At 40.9% G+C, this 19,833-nt stretch overlaps 1 protein-coding gene across 5 annotated transcripts in view; it reads left to right on the plus strand.

Moving 5' to 3' along the window:
- The window catches only part of LOC149148178 (guanylyl cyclase 1), a 396,584-nt gene that overhangs the window by 107,143 nt on the left and 269,608 nt on the right, over positions 1–19,833 (plus strand). For all 5 annotated transcript variants that reach the window (XM_089445745.1, XM_089445748.1, XM_089445747.1 and 2 more), the window contains one exon: positions 14,274–14,348. In XM_089445745.1, coding sequence (XP_089301871.1) covers positions 14,274–14,348 — 75 coding nt within the window. The remainder of the gene's footprint in view (positions 1–14,273; positions 14,349–19,833) is intronic.

Here is a 19,833-nt window from a genome sequence, read left to right on the forward strand (position 1 = left end):
TCTAACAGGTGCAGACCCTCTCATTCTCAAATGTAAGAGGGAGTTGGCTTCTAAATTTGAAATGAAGGACCTAGGACTGATGCACTATTTCCTAGGACTTGAAGTGTGGCAGAAGCCAAGGGAAATTTTCCTATCTCAAGGAAAATATGTGGTGAAGATTCTGGAAAGATTTGGTATGGTGGATTGCAAGCCTGTGACTACCTCGAGGATCTTAACTTTCAGAAGTTATATGGTAGTGATGTTGGACCAGATTTGGGAAATGCCTCTGAGTCTCAAAAACTCATTCGTGTTGATGTTCTTGGTGAACCTCCGTCCGAATGTTTTACAGTCAGCGTTGTGAGCTCATATTTGGTTGAGCTTCACTAGATTGGTGCCAAGAATCTTCTGAGATGTCATCAGGACATAATCTCTCATGGATTGAGATACACTGCCGGAAATATAAACTGCATGATTATTCGAACGCTGATTAGGCAGGTAGTGTGGAGGATCACTGGAGCACTTTTAGTGCTGTTTCTCTTTGGATTCTGCTTCGATATAATGGGTGAGCAGGAAGCAGAAGTTGGTTTCCATAAGCATCGCCGAGACCAGATACATATCTACGAGTATGATCTCGTATGAAGCTGCCTGGTTGGGAAAGCTCTTCAGTGAGCTGTTTGAACACATACCATTGTGATTCTATGTAACAACCAAAGGTGGGATTCGATTATTGAGGAATCCCATATTCGTCGATTGCTCCAGCAGATAGACATCATCTGGGATATGGTAAGTCGATGAGCAAGGAGGCTCCATCGCATTAAGATGATGTACAAGTCAATACACCTTGTCAAAGCCCCGAGAAAAGATCTAATCTGTGATTTTCCCAAACGACTTGGAGTCGTCAAGAAACCCTTGTACAAGGGTCTTGCATGTTGCATACATTGAGCTCTGGGAGCTCTGAGGGCTTGCGGTTCTTACTGGAGCAACATACAACCACAGGGTGACTCACCCTCCCCTGGTGGTGCGCACTGGAACAAGATGATTCGCTCTCTTGTGGGACAAGATGATTCGCTCTCTTGAACAGGATGATTCGCTCTCCTGTGTAGCAGGATTGATGTGTTCTCCTGTGAGGCCTAGATTGATGTGTTCTCCATGGCGATTGTAGCAGGATTGATGTGTTCTCCTGTGAGGACAGGATTGATTAGTTCTCTTGTCGAGGCATCCTACCCATACAGTCTGGGACTCATGGGAAGTACCTCTCATTTGATCAATGAGCAGGGAAATGAAGTTAGGGACCATAGTAGTACTGATGGACGCATCGTTGTATCTACCGTAATCCCTACGCTAGGATGACCTCCATTGATCTGGGACCAGTGGTAGGAGTTGTACCATACTATGACACTGACTTCGGGTCGGTTGAGACTGGTCTGGGATCAGTGGTCCATACTCTGAGACTGACTTTGTGTCAGTGCAGTACTGGTCTGGGACCAGTGAGAGTGGTACATACTATGACGCTGACTTCGGGTCAGTTGAGACGGGTCTGGGACCAGTGGTACTTTCTCTGAGACTGTGATATTGGTCTAGGACCAGTGGTACACTCTCTGAGACTGCGATACTGGTTTGGGACCAGTGGTAGGAGTGGTACTTACTATGAAGCTGACTTCGGGTCAGTTGAGACTGGTCTGGGACCAGTGGTACGCACTCTGAGACTGACTCTGAGTAAGTGGAGGATGATATTGGTCTGGGACCAGTGGAGTTGTACTCACTATGACCCTGACTTCGGGTTGGTTGAGACTGGTTTGGGACCAGTGGTACATACTCTGAGACTGACTTTGAGTCAGTATGATACATCCTCGATCATTTCTTCTTCATAATTCGGACAAAAGCAGAGCAGAACAAGACAATGCAAGAGCAGAGTAGAACAAAGCAGAACAATACAGATCAATATAGGGCAGAACAAGACAAAGCAGAACAGGCAGAATAGAGTAGAGCAGGGCAAGGGTTAGGCTGTATAGGGTAGTGCATTTGATGGATGAATAGTAACGATCAATAGACAGATTGCAGATGAAGTTCTCACTAGTTGAGAGGGAGTGTTAAAATTGGCAACTAGGGCCAAACTTCATGTGGGTCATCTTATTCAGGGCCGATAATATTTTTATTAGATTCCTCTCGTCGAGAGGTGTAAGATTGATATAAAGATCATCCGATTCCGATAAGTATGCATGGAGATATGAATTTATTTTGATTATGGAATTATTATCAAGCCGACCTACAACTCATGTAGGCTCAAAAGCCCAACAGTCGCATCTATTCAAGCATCATCATTTGTGTATAAATACAAGAGGAATTTTCCTCATTTGCACTCTCTCATCTCATCACATCTATCTCTCTCTACTGCGCAGAAAAGAGTCTCTTCTCTACTGCGCAGAAAAGGGTCTCTCCCTCACACATGTGAAGCCGGAAGCTGCTGAAACTGAAGCTGCAACTTCAGAAGTAAAGATTGACTTGCGTGGACTAGAAGATCTCCTCATTTGAACTGCGTTGTAGGTTCATCTGAACCTCCTCTGAAAGTCGCAACTTTGGTGGTGGAATCAAGTCAATCCGATGGACGGTTTGCAAGATATCGACTGCCCTAGTTTGAAGGAAGCTGTTGAAATTGACGCTGCAACTGCAGAAGTGAAGTTTGACCTGCGTGGACTAGAAGATCTCCTCATCTGAACTGTGCCGTAGGTTCATCTGAACCTCCTCTGAAAGCCACAACTTTTGGTGGTGGAATCAAGTCAATCCGACGGATGGTTTGCAAGATATCGACTGCCCTAGTTTGAAGGAAGCTGCTGAAACTGAAGCTGCAACTGCAGAAGTAAAGTTTGACCTGCGTGGACTAGAAGATCTCCTCATCTGAACTGCGTTGTAGGTTCATATGAACCTCCTCTGGACGCCGCAACTTTTGGTGGTGGAATCAAGGCGATTCGATGGTCGGTTTGTGAGATATCGTCTACCCTAGTTTGATGATGAAGCCGCTTATGCTAGTGCTGCTGATCTAGGGTTTGCTACTACTGATATAAATCAGATTTATTGTACTATTTCTCTCTGCTGAATTATTAAAGATAAAAGAAGATTTGATCAAAGGGTTTCCCCACACATTGTGGGGTTTGTCCCTGGCTAGCCGCCACATCTTGTGTCTCTTTTCTTGGCTTGTTTTTTGTCGATCGTTTAATGTTCTATCTGCACTTTATTTTATGTACATGTGATTGCTAATCTGGAATATAATAAGAAAAAGAAGTAAACTGTTATAAGCATAGAACATACCATAACTTAACATGACCGCAACTGATTCTCCAATAGCATATTCCGCTGCATGAAAGAGCCCTGGTATAAGGTGGTTAGGGTGTCCCACATCTCCTTTGCTATGTTCTCAGCAATATGTGGTATGACATGATCATTGACCCCGTCTAGGATCATGCACTTCGCCCTTGCCATTGCATCCTCATACTTCTCGTTCTCAACTGGGTCAACAGGGATAGCCACGGTTTTCAAGGCATAGTCCTTTATACGATCTCGATCCAGGACTTCTAGGATCCTGGCCTTCCAGTTGACAAAGTTGGAAGCCCCGTCCAGCCTGTCCTGATCTCTTAGTTCGTTCACTACCATTTCAACTCCTCTTCTGGACTCCATCTGAGTCTTGACTCCCCTCCTGGAAATCTCTCTCTAAGTCCTGATGTCCCTTTTGGAAATCCGCTGGCCAACTGTCAAACTGCTCCTCTCCAATCCTCCTTGCAACTGCAACTCAGATGTAGATTCCTTGGCTAGAAATCCGTCGAGGTAGTGATTCCCTCTACCTTGGTTCCATCTCCTTAGACACTGTTCTGCTTTGACAGAAACAACGTCCCACCAGCTCCTCAAATCACAATTTGCCCACAACTCATCAAGCTCTGACAACTGAAGAAACTGAGCCTTTCAAGCTTTGTGCAATCCCGACAAAGGCTGAATCTACTCCTCCTGGCCACAACGTCAATCCTTCCTGGCTGAGAAAGATGACCAAGCACTGCGCAGGTATGATCTGCCCTTCTCTGCGTGTGCGCTGACCCTCTTCCTGGCTTGAAATGCTGGCGCAGGCTTTGCGTCACATCATCTCTCTCTGCCTCTGCTTTGGAACAACGCTGTCCCTTGGGACAACTGCTACTACTGCAAATTTCAGATTTTTGCTAGTGCGTTCAGTCCTCTTGTGATTTGTAATGCTCTGATACCATTTGGAAATTTCTAAGTCTGACACATCAGAAATCCCTACTACATTATTTGGTTTATTATCTCCTACTTGTTCTTTCCATTAACAAGTATTTATAAATATAAATACTGAAATAAACACAAATGCAACCTTCGCACATATATAGATCAACAATTGGAATAACTGAGACAATCACACAAGGGACACTGTTATTTTTGGACAATCGTCCCCGGAAAAACCCAATGCGGGAAAACCAGTGCAACAAATATGAGGGTTTTATTATTATGCAGTTTTTGAGTACAACTAGGGTGCCAGAAATGGCTCACCCTTCAAAGATTATCCTTAACAGAAGTACTTTTCCTCGGAGATGGATATTTCGACTAATTAGCAACTGGATGACTGATCCCAAAGTAATTTCGACAGTTCCTTAGCTTGACAGCGAAAGCTGCTCCAAGCTTCTTTCTGGAACTGCATCACTCTCCTGGGATTGCGTTACCCTCTATAGCTCCTAGTCTACCCCACGAAAATTCCTTAATGCTGCCTCTTCAGCCCAGTGTCAGCTCTGTAGCCCTCTGTGCTGCCTGCGTCAGCCTCTGTTGCCTCTACGTCAGCCTCTTGGCCCTCTGCATCAGTTGTGGCTGCCTCTGCATAGCCTTCCAAGGCTCTGCGCTGTCTCTCCGACATTTTCTTTGCCTCTCTAATATGTATTCTTGGCCTTCTGCTGGACTGCCTCTTGCTGCAACAAATCACTAACTTGATTTCTCATCAAACCCTGCCCCAGAAAATCGAATCCTTGATCAACTTGGTGTGTCTCCAACTGACCCTCAAGCCTCCTCTTATACTTTTCCTGTTGACGATTCAACGACCGAGATTAAGTCTTTAATCAACGGGTAAGATTAGATCTAGCTTGATCCTCGTTATTTATAACTTTCTCACTCATGTTATATTAATATACATTAATATCCTAATTTTCTTAAGTTTAAACTTAGGGTCTCATTAAAAATATTAATTTTTTAATATCTCTCCATCCGGTTGGAATTTCCTCAAACGATTTCTGTGTCTTGGAGATCTCATGTGCCTTAGCCTGTCCACCAATGTTCATGGCTAGAGCACATCCGATGCTACCAAAAATCAACAACGTCTTCCCTGTGAATGCTTCCTCAGGTGTCATATTCTCAAGAATTCTACGAGGACTTCTATTTTGAATATATACTGTTGTCAGTACTGCTTCTCCCCATAGAAATTTTGGAATGTCTTGATCAAAGATCATTGTTCGTATACCTTCTTCAATTGTCCTATTCTTTCTTTCGACCACTCCATTTTGTTCGGGATAGTAGGGAACAATGAGCTCCCTCTTAATTCCTACTTCTTTACAATATGCAATCAATTCTTTAGAAGTGTATTCCCCACCATTGTCGGATCTCAAAGTCTTTATTCTTCTTTCGGTTAGGGTCTCCACTTCAGATCTAAACTCCTTGAATTTCTCAAATACTTCATCCTTTTTCTTGAGAAGGTAGAGCCATGTCTTTCTAGAGTGATCATCAATGAATGTCACATAATAAAGATGACCTCCAAGTGATTTATCAGACATAGGCCCACACACATCTGAATGAATGAGGTCTAATATTTCTTTAGACCTTGTTTCATTGTTTGTAAATGGTTTCCTTGTATTTTTACCCAAAGCACATCCCTTGCAAATTCCTTCACGATCTTCTTTGATATTGGGGATGCCATTAACTAGTTGATTGAGAGAGGGAATGCCCTTGCAGTGTAGAGGTCCATATCTTCTATGCCATAGCTCAATGGGATTGATTTCCATATGAACTAGGGCTTGAGGAGATGGTGTTATGTCTCTATATAAACTTCCTTCACGAGCTCCAATAACCCTAGCTTTATCGATACTTGAATCTTTTCCCCAAACCAAAACCTTTCCATCAACAAAAGCAATTCTATCCCCTTTATCTCTTAAGCAAGAAATTGAAAGCAAATTCTTTTTCAAACTTGGAACATATAGTGTATTTTTAAGTTGTAGCTTAGCTCCATTCTCCAGCTTCAAATATGTTGATCCCAAGGCCTCTAACAACATAGCTTTTGTTGTCTCCCAATTCCACTGCATGAGAAGATTGTTCTTTTGATAAAGTGTGAAGTTGTTTACATTCCCCTATCATGTGCCTTGATGCTCCACTATCGATCTAGACCTTCGAACTTATAGTAGCAAAATTTCGATCTATGCAGTGGCAACACTTCGACCCCGACAACTTCGACCTACTGTAGCTTCGACCTCTTGCAACTTTGACCTCCTGCAAGCGCAAAAAATCGATCTTGCAACTCCTACAACTTCGATACTGCAATTGCCTAGTAACATTGTAGGAGAAAGAGAGATAAAATAACCCAAGAACTTCGACCCTGCAATTCTCCTTCTCCTTCCTGCACTTTGCACTTTTTCCTGCATTGCGTCTTTTATATCGAACTTGTTGAGTTGGTGAGCAAGTAGATCGAACTGCACTTGTATATTTAGGCTTCTTGTGGGTTGAATTGCTCCCTTGTTGGCCGACTTCATCAGGCAAGGATCGACTTGGTGTGGAAGTGACTAAATTCATTTTTTGACTCAAAAATAATTCTTTTTACATGATTCAAAAGCCCAAGAAGGGTCTCATAAAATATACGATGACTTTAATGAATCAATATAAGTCTTAGGAGTCCACAATGGGGACTTTGACTAATAAAAGATGACCCAAGCATGAAACCCATGCTTTAATAAGTCATTGTAATAATAATAATTTTTTTTTTCATTCTTTTGATGAGTACATTACATAATGACTCAAATACATTTATGAAGACCGAACCTAGTTACATTCTTCAATAAAGGACCGTAGTGGTGGTTATAATATCACTAAACTTTGCAACAACACATATAGGGTAATATATGTGTTGTTAGTGAGATTCACTAGTCTAGTGTAAGATGGACCTAAATGAATATAATCTAAACTGTGTCTTGTACATTGTCAACAAATGCTATAATTGGAAGACAACAGAAAATAAAGAACTTCAATCTCGTAGTGCAAGGGACATCATATGGTGTCATGGATTTGGCATCTTAATTTTCTGTAAAATTTTGTGTTTAGGGTTCATTATTGTTAAAATTTGGCAGCTCAAGGATGAATTTCTCCTAAAAGAAATCGTATCTTTCAATTTTGTTTGAACCACCTATAATAAAATTTCATTCCTGACAATTTTGATATGACTTTCCAAGGATAGTAACTCTCACCTCAATTTGGAAGTGACTTTCCAAAACTAGAAAGTCATGTCTAAATGATCAAGGATGATCTCGACATATGGAATCCACTTTAAAATCAAATCAATCAGGATTATACAAGTCGGGAATTAATATTTTATCCTTACTAGTATTATTATTATTATAATATTATTTATAAAATAGTCTAAAATCATTTGCCTTTAATGGATTAATATAAATGAATTCTCAATAGTCTCATGGAATAGGTCAATTAAATTGAGAATCTCTTACTTGGAAAATCGAATCTCTCTCTTGGAATAAAATAGTAGCTCCACACTTAAGAGAATGTAACTCTCTCTCACTCATTCAATGTATGATAAAAGTGTAACTCTTCATTAAACGCACTTGTAAGTCTCACTCAATTCAATTTGTAACTCTCACTGAATATTCTCTCATGTCTAAGTGTAACTCTCTCTCTCCCTAATTCGAATTGTAACTCTTCAAGACAAGTGTACCCTTCTCTCTATTCTTGGGATGAGTTATATTTCTCCTCAAGTAACTCTTCCCTCATGGAATTCAATTCTATTATTATTGGCTCAAGGAATGAATTCATTTTGTAACTCCTCACCTTTCTCATCTATTTAAACAAGAGCAAGTGAGAGTTGAGAGTAGTATGTTCATGTGAAAATTCTATCACCGCAACAACTGATTTACTTTACCTACTTATTTTCCAATAAGTTATTTATGAAATTCCTTCAATAAACATTAAAATAAATTCTGCTGCAGATATTACACCATAATACAGAAACAAACACATGCACAATAATCAACACATGGACACAGATATTTTTGACAATAGTGCCTGAAAAAACCTAATGTGGGAAAACCGGTGTAGCAAGAGAGGATTTATTATTCAGCAATTCTTCAGTACAATAGGGTGCCAAATTGTCTTACCCAACAGAAAGAAAAATTCTCCAGCACTTCAACCGGACTTAGCGTTAGCCTGGCTGACCTCTGCATAGATCCCAGACACTATGCGTCAGTCCCTGCCTCTCTGTGTCAGCATTGGGCCTTTCTGCTTCACCCACGCAGGCCCTCCAGTGGTTGCGGAGTTTGTTGCTGCCTGAGAGGCTCTGCGTTTGCCTCTCCAACCTTTGCGTTGGTCTTCTGGTGCTGCTCCTGACTCTCTATTATGTATTTGCTGCCTCCTGCTCTCTAAACCACTAGTTCGAATTTCTCAGCTAACCCCACTCTAGAAATCAAACTGACTGGTCTTCCTCAGTGTGTCCTCCAACTGACCCTCAAGCCTCTTCTTATACTTTTCTCGTTGGTCCATCAACGACCGAGATTAAATCTCTAATCAATGGCTAAGATTAGATTTGCTTGATCCATGACTTTTGGACTCTTCTAACCTAGTTTTATATTAAAACCCATTAATATTTTATTTTTCCTAAGTTTAGACTTGTGAACTCCCTTAAAAATATTAATTATTATAATATCTCCCAAACCGGTTAGAATATGCCCAAACCATTTGTGGGTCTTGGAGATCTCATGCGCTTTAACCTCTCCATCGATTTTCATGGCTAGAGCACATCCGATGCTACCCCAAATAAACACTCCCTCTTAGCGAGGACTGTTCTCTAGTAATACTCATCTCTGAGTATCACCCTGATCATCCAGCATCGGTCCCTGTGCTGATGCTAGGCCTCCCTGCCCAACATCCTTTGCACTGCTGCATCTTGTACTGCTACCCATGGTCCTGCCACTGCCACTGCTGCATCTGTATGATAGCTCCCTCTGCATCCGTGCTGTTGCTGGTCCTTTCTTCCAACACTGCTTCTGCATTTCAACTCCCTTTGCCACGTTGCACCGTGCTACTGTTGACTGCTATCGCACTACAACATCACCCCCATTTCTGCCACTGAAATGGATTCTCTATCGTCCCCATTTTTTCCCTGAAATAATCAAACTTTGTTCTTCCAAGGGCCTTGGTGAGGATGTCTGTCACCTGTTCTCCTGTAGGAGTGTAGCTCAATTGTACAACTCCTCGTTGGACATAGTCTTTGACAAAGTGACCGATATCAATATGCTTTGATCGATCATGAAACATTGGATTCTCAGAGAGCTTGATGCAACTCTGATTATCGCACATGATCCTGGTCGCCTCCATTTTTCTTTGGAATAGGTTCACAAGTAGTTTTCTGAGCCATATGGCCTCACACGAAGCTATGCTTGCCACCATATATTCTGCCTCAGATGAGTTCAGAGCCACGAACTTTTGTTTCCTACTGCACTAGGAGGTCATTCCTGATCCAATGTTGAAACAATACCCAGAGGTAATTTTCCAATCCACTGAACTTCCTGCCCAATCTGCATCAGTAAATCCACTCAATCTGATATCCTTACTCCTGGTGTACAAGAGTCCATAATCGACTGTTCCCTGTAAATACTTGAGAACAAGTTTGGTTGCTGCCCAGTGCACCCTCTTCGGTTCCGCCATGAACTGACTGAGAGTGTTGACAACGTAGCAAATGTCTAGCCTGGTATTGACCAGGTACATCAGGGACCCTATGAGCTGCCCGTATAAGGTGGGATCGACATCCTTGTCTTCTGATGCATCAATCTTCTTCCAGGTGGTGATCATTAGAGTAGCCATGGGTCAATAGTCCTCCATCCTGACTCTCTTCAGGATATATGTAGCATATCTCGCTTACCCAAGGAAGATCTCTCCCTTTTGTTGCCAAACTTCCAACCCTAGGAAATAATGCATTCGTCCCAAATCCTTCATATTGAATTCTATGGCTAGATTCTTCTTGCAGTCCCCGATGAGCTTGGATGATCCTGTCAGAAAGAGATCATCCACATACAATACTAAGATTAGCGGCTCATTCTCTACAACCAGATAGTAGAAATTTGGATCTGCGTCACTCTTAACAAATCCCATCTTCTGCAAGTAGCCATCGATTCAACCATACCATCCTCTAGGTGCCTGTTTCAACACATACAAGGCTTTCTTCAACTTGCATACATGAGACTTCTTCTCATGTGTCTCAAATCCCTTTGGTTGTTCAATGTATACCTCTTCTTCTATCACCCCGTTTAGAAATGCCATTTTGACATCCATCTGATGAATCTCCCACCCCATCTGTGCTGCAAGAGATATCACGGTTCTAATAGATGTATACCTGGCTACTGGGACGAAAGTCTTTTCGTAGTCAATTCCTTCCTTCTGAGCATACCACTTAGCCACAAACCTGGCTTTATATTTCTCTACACTGCCGTTCGCAGCGTATTTGATCTTGTAGATCCATCTCAAACCTACTGCTGATCTGTCTTGAGGCCTTGGCACTACCTTCTAGACATCGTTCACCATTATGGAGCTGTACTCCTCTACCATCGCATTTAGCCAAACTTGATGTTGAGCTGCCTCCTGGGAATTGGCAAGCTCCCCATCCTGAGTTACTAATGCCTGATATCTATTTGGCTGTTTTCGCTCTCTCTTATTGTTTCTTGGCGCATCGATGAAGTCCTCTGCATCTCGCCGAATCTGACGAAGTTCTTTGCTAGTTCTTCCTCTGCCAGCAGGTGCTTCTGTTAGCTCTTCCTCACCCTGTGAATCTTCCTGACCAGAGGAAGAATTCTTTACTTCTGTTGGTTGAAGAGGTTTAACCAATGACTACTCTTTTGACTGTTCCTCGGAAGGAATTTCATGAGATTTTCTGAAAGCCCTGTCCTCCATGAACTTCACATCTCGTTGAACCACTACCTTCCTGCTGCCTAGAAGATAGATTTTGTATGCCTTAGTGTTCTCGCTATATCCCACTAGATACCCTTTTTCTGCAGTTTGATCTAGCTTTTTCCTCTTTTCCTTGGGTACGCGACAATATGCTAAACTACAAAATATCCTAAAATGGTTGACTTTAGGCGTTTTCCTTGTGAAAACTTTCTCTGGAGTAATCTTGCCCAATGCCCGATGAGAAGTCATGTTCTGAACATAGACTGTTGTGTTGCATGCTTCTGCCCACAAGAATTTTGGCATATCCTAATCATACATCATGGCCCTAACTACTTCTACAATAGTTCTGTTCTTCCTTTTTGCTACTCCATTCTGCGCTGGATTGTAAGGAGCTGTCCACTCTCTTCTGATGCCCTACTTAGTGCAAAAATCAGTGAAGTACTTATCGACACACTCTCCACCATTTTATTTTCTTCCCAGTCAGATTCTCCATGAGAGCCTTGAACTCTTTGAATTGACAGAAAACCCCGTCCTTGGTTTTTAGAAAATAAATCCAAGTTTTCCTTGAGTGGTCATCAATGAAGGTAAGGAAGTAGTAAGGAAGTACTCAGCACCACTAAGAGCTTTAGTGGACATAGGTCCACAGATATCTGATTGTATCAATCCTAGTACACTCTGGGTCCTGTTTTGAGTCTTGACTTCTAGGAAGTGCTGCTTTGGCATACTTTACTAGAGCACATTCTCTGCATACATCATTTCCTTCTGTACTAAGATCTGGAACTCTTGTTACAGTGCTCCTGAGAATTCTCAGAGCTCCATGGTGCAAATGTCCCATTCTTCTGTGCCATAGTTCGTTCAAATCTTTGTTTACATGACTGCCTATTAGTGCCATTGGTGATTCTAGTTGTAGTCTATACAACCTGTTACTTTTGATCCCGAATTGCACTTTCTTTTTCCAGCTCGGGTGTTTGACGTATACTTTCTCCTTGATGAAGAAGACGTCATAGCCTTTGCCTTGAAGTTGTGACACGGAAAGTAAGTTCATCCCCAATCCTGGTACATGCAGCACATTGGTAGCATGGAACCACTCTCCCGATTCTGTATGAAAAACTATGGTACCCCTCCCTACTAGAGTACACTTTGCCTTGTTCCCCATGGTGATCTGAAAGTTCATCTTCTCCTTCCAATAATCTGAGAAACATTCCCGGATTCCCATCATATGCCAAGAGGCTCCACTGTCTATATACCATACCTCTGATGATGCAAAACTAGTCATACAATCCACTTCTTCTTCCAACCTGGAAGCCAACATAGAGAAATCGAAATCACTTTCTCTTGTGCAATTTTTTGAAAATCTGCGTGAGTCTCTTGACATAGATGCCTCTGCATCATGGTCTCGACCCATAATTGATTTTCCCTTCTTGTCTCTGATTACTTCCTCTGATACCATGTGAAAATTCTATCACTGCAACAACTGATTTACTTTACCTACTTATTTTCCAATAAGTTATTTATGAAATTCCTTCAATAAACATTAAAATAAATTCTACTGCAGATATCACACCATAATATAGAAACAAACACATGCACAAGAATCAACACATCGACACAGATATTTTGGACAACAGTCCCCGGAAAAACCCAATGTGGGAAAACCAGTGCAGCAAGGGAGGATTTTATTATTCAGTAATTCTTCAATACAACAGGGTGCCAAACTGGCTTACCCAACAGAGAGAAAAATTCCCCAAAACTTCTCCCAGTCTCAGCGTTAGCCTGACTGATCTCTGCATAGCCCCCAGACACACTGCGTCAGCCCCTGCCTCTCCGCGTCAGCACTGGGCTTCTCTGCGTCACCCACGTAGGCCCTCTAGTGATTGCACAACCTGTTGCTGCCTCTGCGTCTACCTCTCCAACCTCTGCGCTGGTCTTCTGGCACTGCTCCCAACTCTCTGTTCCATACTTGCTGCCTTCTGTTGCTCTCCAGACCACTAGTTCGAATTTCTCAGCTAACCCCGCTCCAGAAATCGAATTGTTTGGTCTCCCTCAGTGTGTCCTTCAACTGACCCTCAAGCCTCTTATTATACTTTTCTTGTTGGTCCATCAACGATTGCGATTAAATCTCTAATCAACGACTAATATTAGATTTGGCTTGATCTATGACTTTTGGATTCTTATAACCCAATTTTATATTAATACCCATTAATATTTTATTTTTCTTAAGTTTAGACTTAGGAACTCCATTAAAAATATTAATTATTTTAATATCTCCCAAACCGGTTAGAATTTGCCCAAACCATTTCTGCGTCTTGGAGATCTCATGTGCTTTAGCCTCTTCACCAATTTCATGGCTAGAACACATCCGATGCTACCCCAAATCAACAGTTCATTGTGAAGAAGCAGAGCCACTGTTGAGTGTGTGCAAGAGAATTGTGAGAGCAAGTGAAGAGTAAGAACAAGTGAAGATTAAGAGCAAGGGAAGAGCTGGAACAAGTGTGAAGGACAAGATCTGATCAAGAGAATGAGGAGATCTTCAAGCACAAAGCAAGAGCACTTCAGCTGCAAGTTGATTAGACATTGGTGATTTTATTTATTTTCATTTTCTCTTTCTTTATACTCTGTTGAACAATTGGAGAAATCTAATAGAAGAAGAATCATTTGGATTTTGCCCCTTGAGGGGTTTTGTCCTTGTCATTGGACCTAAATCTTAGTGTCTGATATTTGTGCTTGGCTGTCTTCATATGATCTTTATGTTTATGTTCTATCTATAATAGTTGATCTGAAAAGTTTTGAAGAAGAAATCTGCGTTCTTAGTAATTGTAACAACACAGTGCATTCAGTTTTTTGCATAGAACTTTCATGTTTCTGCAAAGAATTTTTTCAAGTTTCTACGTAGAACTTTCAAATTTTAACAATTATTAATTTTCATATGAATCATGTCTAGAAAGTACTATGATCTCTTTTGATTTAAATCATTAGTCTCTGGTTAATCAATGGATATTCCTCTATAAGCAAAAACATTTTGATTGTGTTCCAAAGCTTGATAAGTTATATTTTCTAAAATATATGGTGCTTACAGTCTTATTTTGAATGTGAAAGTACAGGAGCATATGGCAGAAGATGGGGAGCGTGTGAATGGACTGTTTGAGAAAGCTCCACAGGCTGGCATTCAAATCCAGGTATTCCAGATTTCTGGTACTCTAATTCTGTTTGTTGTGAATGATGAAGGTAATCTGTTGTGACTCAGTATCAGAGGACTGTATGATGTGTATTCTCTTTGTGGATTAGTGAAATATAAGATACATTTTTCTCAAAACAAAGGAAGATTAAGAGAATGTCATTTGCTGGGAACTGTGTGCAAAGGTAAAAAACAATACATTTTTAGAGACACCATAAAATGCAGACATCTCTAGCTTGCTTGTCTGTAGTTTTCAACTAACAATATTTGAGTGTCAAATACCAAGCTAAATTCAAAAGTGAGTTCTGAAAATATGTTCAAATTTGTGTCTTGTTCTTCTAGAAGTCATACAAGGACAGTTTTATCCATGGGTAAACACACACAAGGATAAACTGTTTCAGTTCCAAATCGAATGGCTAAAACAGGGATATCCCTCATCGGAAGGGAAAGGCTTTCAATGCTTGATACAAACGAACTGAAGGCTAGAACTTAGTAGATTGCATGGTTTGCAGTTCCCGTTTTCTCAATTCTTATGTGTCAGCATGGATGGTGCGATGCGTGAGAGATCTTATTGTTTATTTATTACTGTATTGTATTGTGTGTGATCAGCTGTTTTTTTCTTAATTGTGAGAATTATTCTTTAACTATTAATATAACAATGTTATGTACATGCACATGTTATTAAAAAGTAGCAGGGCAGCAGGGGCAGCCTACAGGCATCAACTACGAGGGCCGTAAATGCCTCAAAATCACAGTTATAACACTTACGTCCATTAAAATTGTTCTAAGAGCATACTGGTCAAGGGTGAGAAATTAAAAATGTTAATAAACATAACTATACTATAAATATAATAAACATATTACTAGTTAGTATTATTTTTTGTAACATGTATATTCAATATTGAATATAATGATTTTTTCCTTGGGGCAAAAAAAGTATAGTGATTAGGTTAATGAAAGGTCAAATGCCACACATCTCTTCACCTAGTGACCAGTTGATGCATATAAGTATATCATCACGAGGCCTATTGTAACATCATCAATTCATATCAATCAGTAATTATTTAGTGTTCTCATATACCATTGTAGAAATACTTTGTCAATTTTGTAATAAACAGGAGCTTTTATTCCATTTGGTATTAGAGCCAAGCTCTTGATCAATTTGTAGGTTAAAAAGACTTCTGGCAGCTGTCCATACAGACTGTATTCAGCAATTCCATACACTGTTGCATTCATGTACTTTCTGTTTTGTACATGTGCTGCTGCCAGGTATGCTGTATGTTAGCTATGGCTGCCATTGCCCTTACGCTGTATAGCTATGATGCTGTCATGCTAGCTGCCAAACTGTTGCCACTGTATGCATATGCTGTATTGATGCTGTCTCCATTCTGTACATGCTGCATTCAGTTGTTTGTACATGGTACAACTAAGTTTCATGTGTGAGAGAGGGTCCAAGGTAAGAGTGCTTCATTAAGTATGAATCATGTAATGTCCCTGATTTTGTGAGTGTAGAAGTTACTAGGGAGTTTGCCCAATTTTGTTGATATTAATAAAAAGACAGCAACTATTATTTTATTAGGAAAGGGCGGAAAAATATTATTTTATTAAAAATGGCAGCAAAAATTCACTTAGTTGAAAGTGGCCCCCATCAATAAAATAATTCAAAAAGGAGTGTAGAAGCTTGGGGAGAACTCATTGACATCTTATAAAAGGAGGTTGGGGATCAATTGCTATTCATTCTATCTGATCATTTCTTATTGTATTTGAAGAGAAACTCGATCGACTTTCAAATCGAGGGCTTCAAGCGAAATCCTCACCCTAGTTTCGCTGGATCTACCCTTGCCACCCCAGTTGCATTATTCCCAGAGGTTATATCAAAGATCTAACTGAGTTTATTTGCAGGCAAACTCCAACATCATGGTGACACAGAGGACCTCTTCACTATTTTGGATATTTGCAGGGGTTCGTGGTCTATCCTCCCAAGGCCGAGCTTATTTAGTGTGAAGGCTGAGTTTCCTTAAATCTTCAGCAGAGGAAGAGAATTTGAATTTATTCAGATTAAGGAGCCGAATAGCTTGAATTAATGAGGGCCAAGTTTATCTCCTTGGTTGCAAAGGCTGTGTAGGTTCTCTTGTGCCATCCTTTCCACCTATGATCTGACATTTCCAGATTCTCCAAGCCAAGGTCAATGGTCGATTTTCCTACTGAAGGAAAGCCATACACACAGCCATATATTCAGGGGTCAAGTTTCTTGATTAAAGAGGCAGAGTTCCATGCATAAAGAAAATGAGTTCATTCACTGTTTGCTGGACGAGTTGGTTTCCTGTGAACATTTGGGTTGAAGTTGCAGTCAGCGTGAGGGTTGAATAATCCTCATATTACATGCCGAGTTTGTACTTCTCTCTCCTGGGTATATTCTGCTCAACAAGGGAAGATTTGTCACTGAAAAAGGGGTCGAAACCCTTTCATGTACCTTGTGGGACAAGTTCAGCAGCTATTGGGTTGAGTTCAAGGTTATTTCTTGGCTGAGCTGCATATTTTATCAGCGCTGGAAGTTAGTGACAGTCCCAGAAAATCTGTGTGTGCCTCCTTGCTGAACATGGGTGCTGAATCAACTAATCCTATGCATGTATTCTAGCTTCCAGACCACCAAGTTCAGTCCACAGTAATGGTACGAGCTGCTGGTTGGTTGGCACATCTAGTAGAAAGAGCCTCTGGATGATGTATTGCTGATTTGATGAAATGAACCTGCACTACATCGCTGCTTCATAGTTGAGGAGGTATGATATGCAAGTGATTTCTTGCTGAAGAAACATATCAGGTTCTATTGTCATATTGTTCACTGTATAACATTTGGTAAGTCAACTATCAGTCTGCTTATTTCAGATTTCTCATTATTTATTGTTATATCAGCATTTGAGGATCATTTCTGAGCACAATACAATAAACTTATTACTGGATAGAGGCTGGGTTTCCATGTTTGTGCTATTGCATGTTTAATATTCAAGACAAGCAATCAAATTTACACTTACAGCAGTGGGTCCACAATATGTTTGATGAAATTCCTCACTGAAAGATTCACCAAAACTCAGAAAATTTAATAGCCATTTTGGGATATTTTCCTAGTGGTAATATTACATCATATGTGTGGAAGAGATAGTCAAATTAGTTTAGGAGAGAGAAAAATACTTATTTAAATGACTAGGTAGCCAAGTGATGTCTGGAAAAATTTCAACGTGGCATGTCATCTTCTCATCAATCTGAGCATTTTGGGACCAAGTTGACTTTTTGACTTCCAGGACCACTTGCACGGGGAAATGTGAACTGTTGATTTTGTGAGATTGTAATGTTGAGAACTATTTGTGGAATACTTTGATTCAGGTGGATGTTGGTGGCCACCCACCTATCCCACTTGGACCCCCACAACTGTCTCTTTCAGTTTTGCAGTTTCCTTAATTGTAGCACAATTTACTATTTTTAGTAGTTTTTTGGGTCTGAACTTCTGGAGCCGTTTTGAGGCCCTAAACGACATTTTTTGGGAAAACTGGGAGCAACATGGGTCCATGGACCGATGTTGCTCTTCCCAAAGTTGTAGTGCTCGAATAGATCTTTCTAACAAGCTATTGTACCCGTTAAACGAAGATTGTATGCCAAAGTTACGACCCGGGGAAGTTGATGTACCAATTTACCCAAACGGGGCCCACAATTTGGCGTTTCATCTTCTAGGGTTAGGTTTTTGGATGTTTAGGGTTTTCCATTGTTTCTCAACAATAAATAGGCCTTCGAGCCTCATTGTAACATAGTTCAAAGGCATGTAGCCGCCACATCTCTTCTTAGAGATAAGCTACCATCGCCCTAGCTGGTTTATTTCCATTTCTATTTGTAAGCATATTTCAGTATTTTACAGTAATGAAATGAAGTATTATTTCCGTTGCATCTCTGTGTTGATGGTTATCCCTGTAATTTGTTGCATTCCTGTTTAAATTCGGATCAGTGGTATTAAAGTGGTCTGCTTTTTCTTTGTTTTTCTTTGCGTGTCCCCAATGAGGTCGGGATATAAGGAGCCAGGGCTCGATCTGGTTGAACCTTTGCAAGATCAGCCTCGCAAATTCTGTCGGCCTCCCATGGCAGATGAAAAGAAAGACGAGAGGGTAGGAGATCCTATCAAAATCTTGCTCGGAGAAGCCTTAGAGTGTCAAAGGAACACGATGATGGATAGCTTTGCTCAGATCCTTCAGCGGCTACCTAGAGGCGACACATCGGCTTCCAACAGCGACTCTGGAAACGCCACACCGTTTAAGGTACAAGTTAATTTTGAAATCCCCATATTCGAGGGTCAGATAGACACAGATGCTGTAGATAAATGGTTGCTAGATGGGTATTTTTCTATTCATGAATTTTCGATTCGGAAAAAGATTATTTTCGCTCTTCTCAAAGCAGCCCCCCACGTCAAGAACTGGTGGGAAACCTACTGCAGTGTTTTTAAAACCGGAACCGGTGATCGGATCGGTCCACCTAATGAACCGGTTTACCGATCGGAACCAGTGTCACCGAGACTGGCTTGGTCTAAACGAACTGCTTTTAAAAAAATACATTAAATAATTAACTTTTAGTGAAACAAAACTACTTTTAAGATTTAAAACCATGATTCCAAGCCAATAGAGACAAAATATGCAAAGTTTGCTCATTCATATACCATGTAAAGTTGAATATATCAAAATGTCACCGAGTGCAATACATATTATCGACAAAATAGCAAAATACATAAGCAATGAGGCTCTAAATGGCCTATAAAGTCCAAAAACAATGCTGCAAGCTATGAGGCCATTGACCTACTACAAGTCTACAGTGTACATACGATCAATCATCAAGTTCATCACCACTACTAGCCACAGGATCATCATCAGGAGCTACATAGACATCATCTGGTTCAGAGTCTGAGGATGCCTTAGCCTGATCTGCAATCTTAGTATCAATGCCACCAGTAACAATAGAAGTGGACCTAATGGAGGCATGAGTTTGCCAACCTGCACGACTAGTGCCTTCCATTGGTTCTTTGCCTTTCCTTGATGCCGCTACTGATCTCGGTTCTCATGTCGCCACATAATCTGCTTCATCCCCGCCAAAGCCATGTCGATATCAAAATCAGCCTCAAACACAGGATCTTCAGTCTCCTCCACCCATTCTGATGTTGGATCAATATCATCCAACACAATGGGATCTAGATCAGGTGTTTTGCTCATCATTTGGTTCCTCCTCAGTCGAAGGTTGTATTGCATGAAAACAAGATCATTTGACCGTTTTTGTTCCAAACGGTTTCTCTTCTTCGTGTGTATGGGCTCAAAAACAGACCAATTGCGCTCACAACCTAAAGCACTGCAAGTTTGACTGAGGACTCTAATTGCAAACCTTTGCAACTGAGGACACTGGCCACCAAATGACTCCCACTAATGTGCTGCAAACAAAAAGACATTAATTAGTAACTC

This window comes from Pinus tabuliformis, chromosome 9, assembly GCF_031772625.1.
Source record: "Pinus tabuliformis cultivar Carrire ecotype Pingquan chromosome 9, CPIR1, whole genome shotgun sequence".
In the NCBI taxonomy this organism is placed as follows: Eukaryota; Viridiplantae; Streptophyta; class Pinopsida; order Pinales; family Pinaceae; genus Pinus; species Pinus tabuliformis.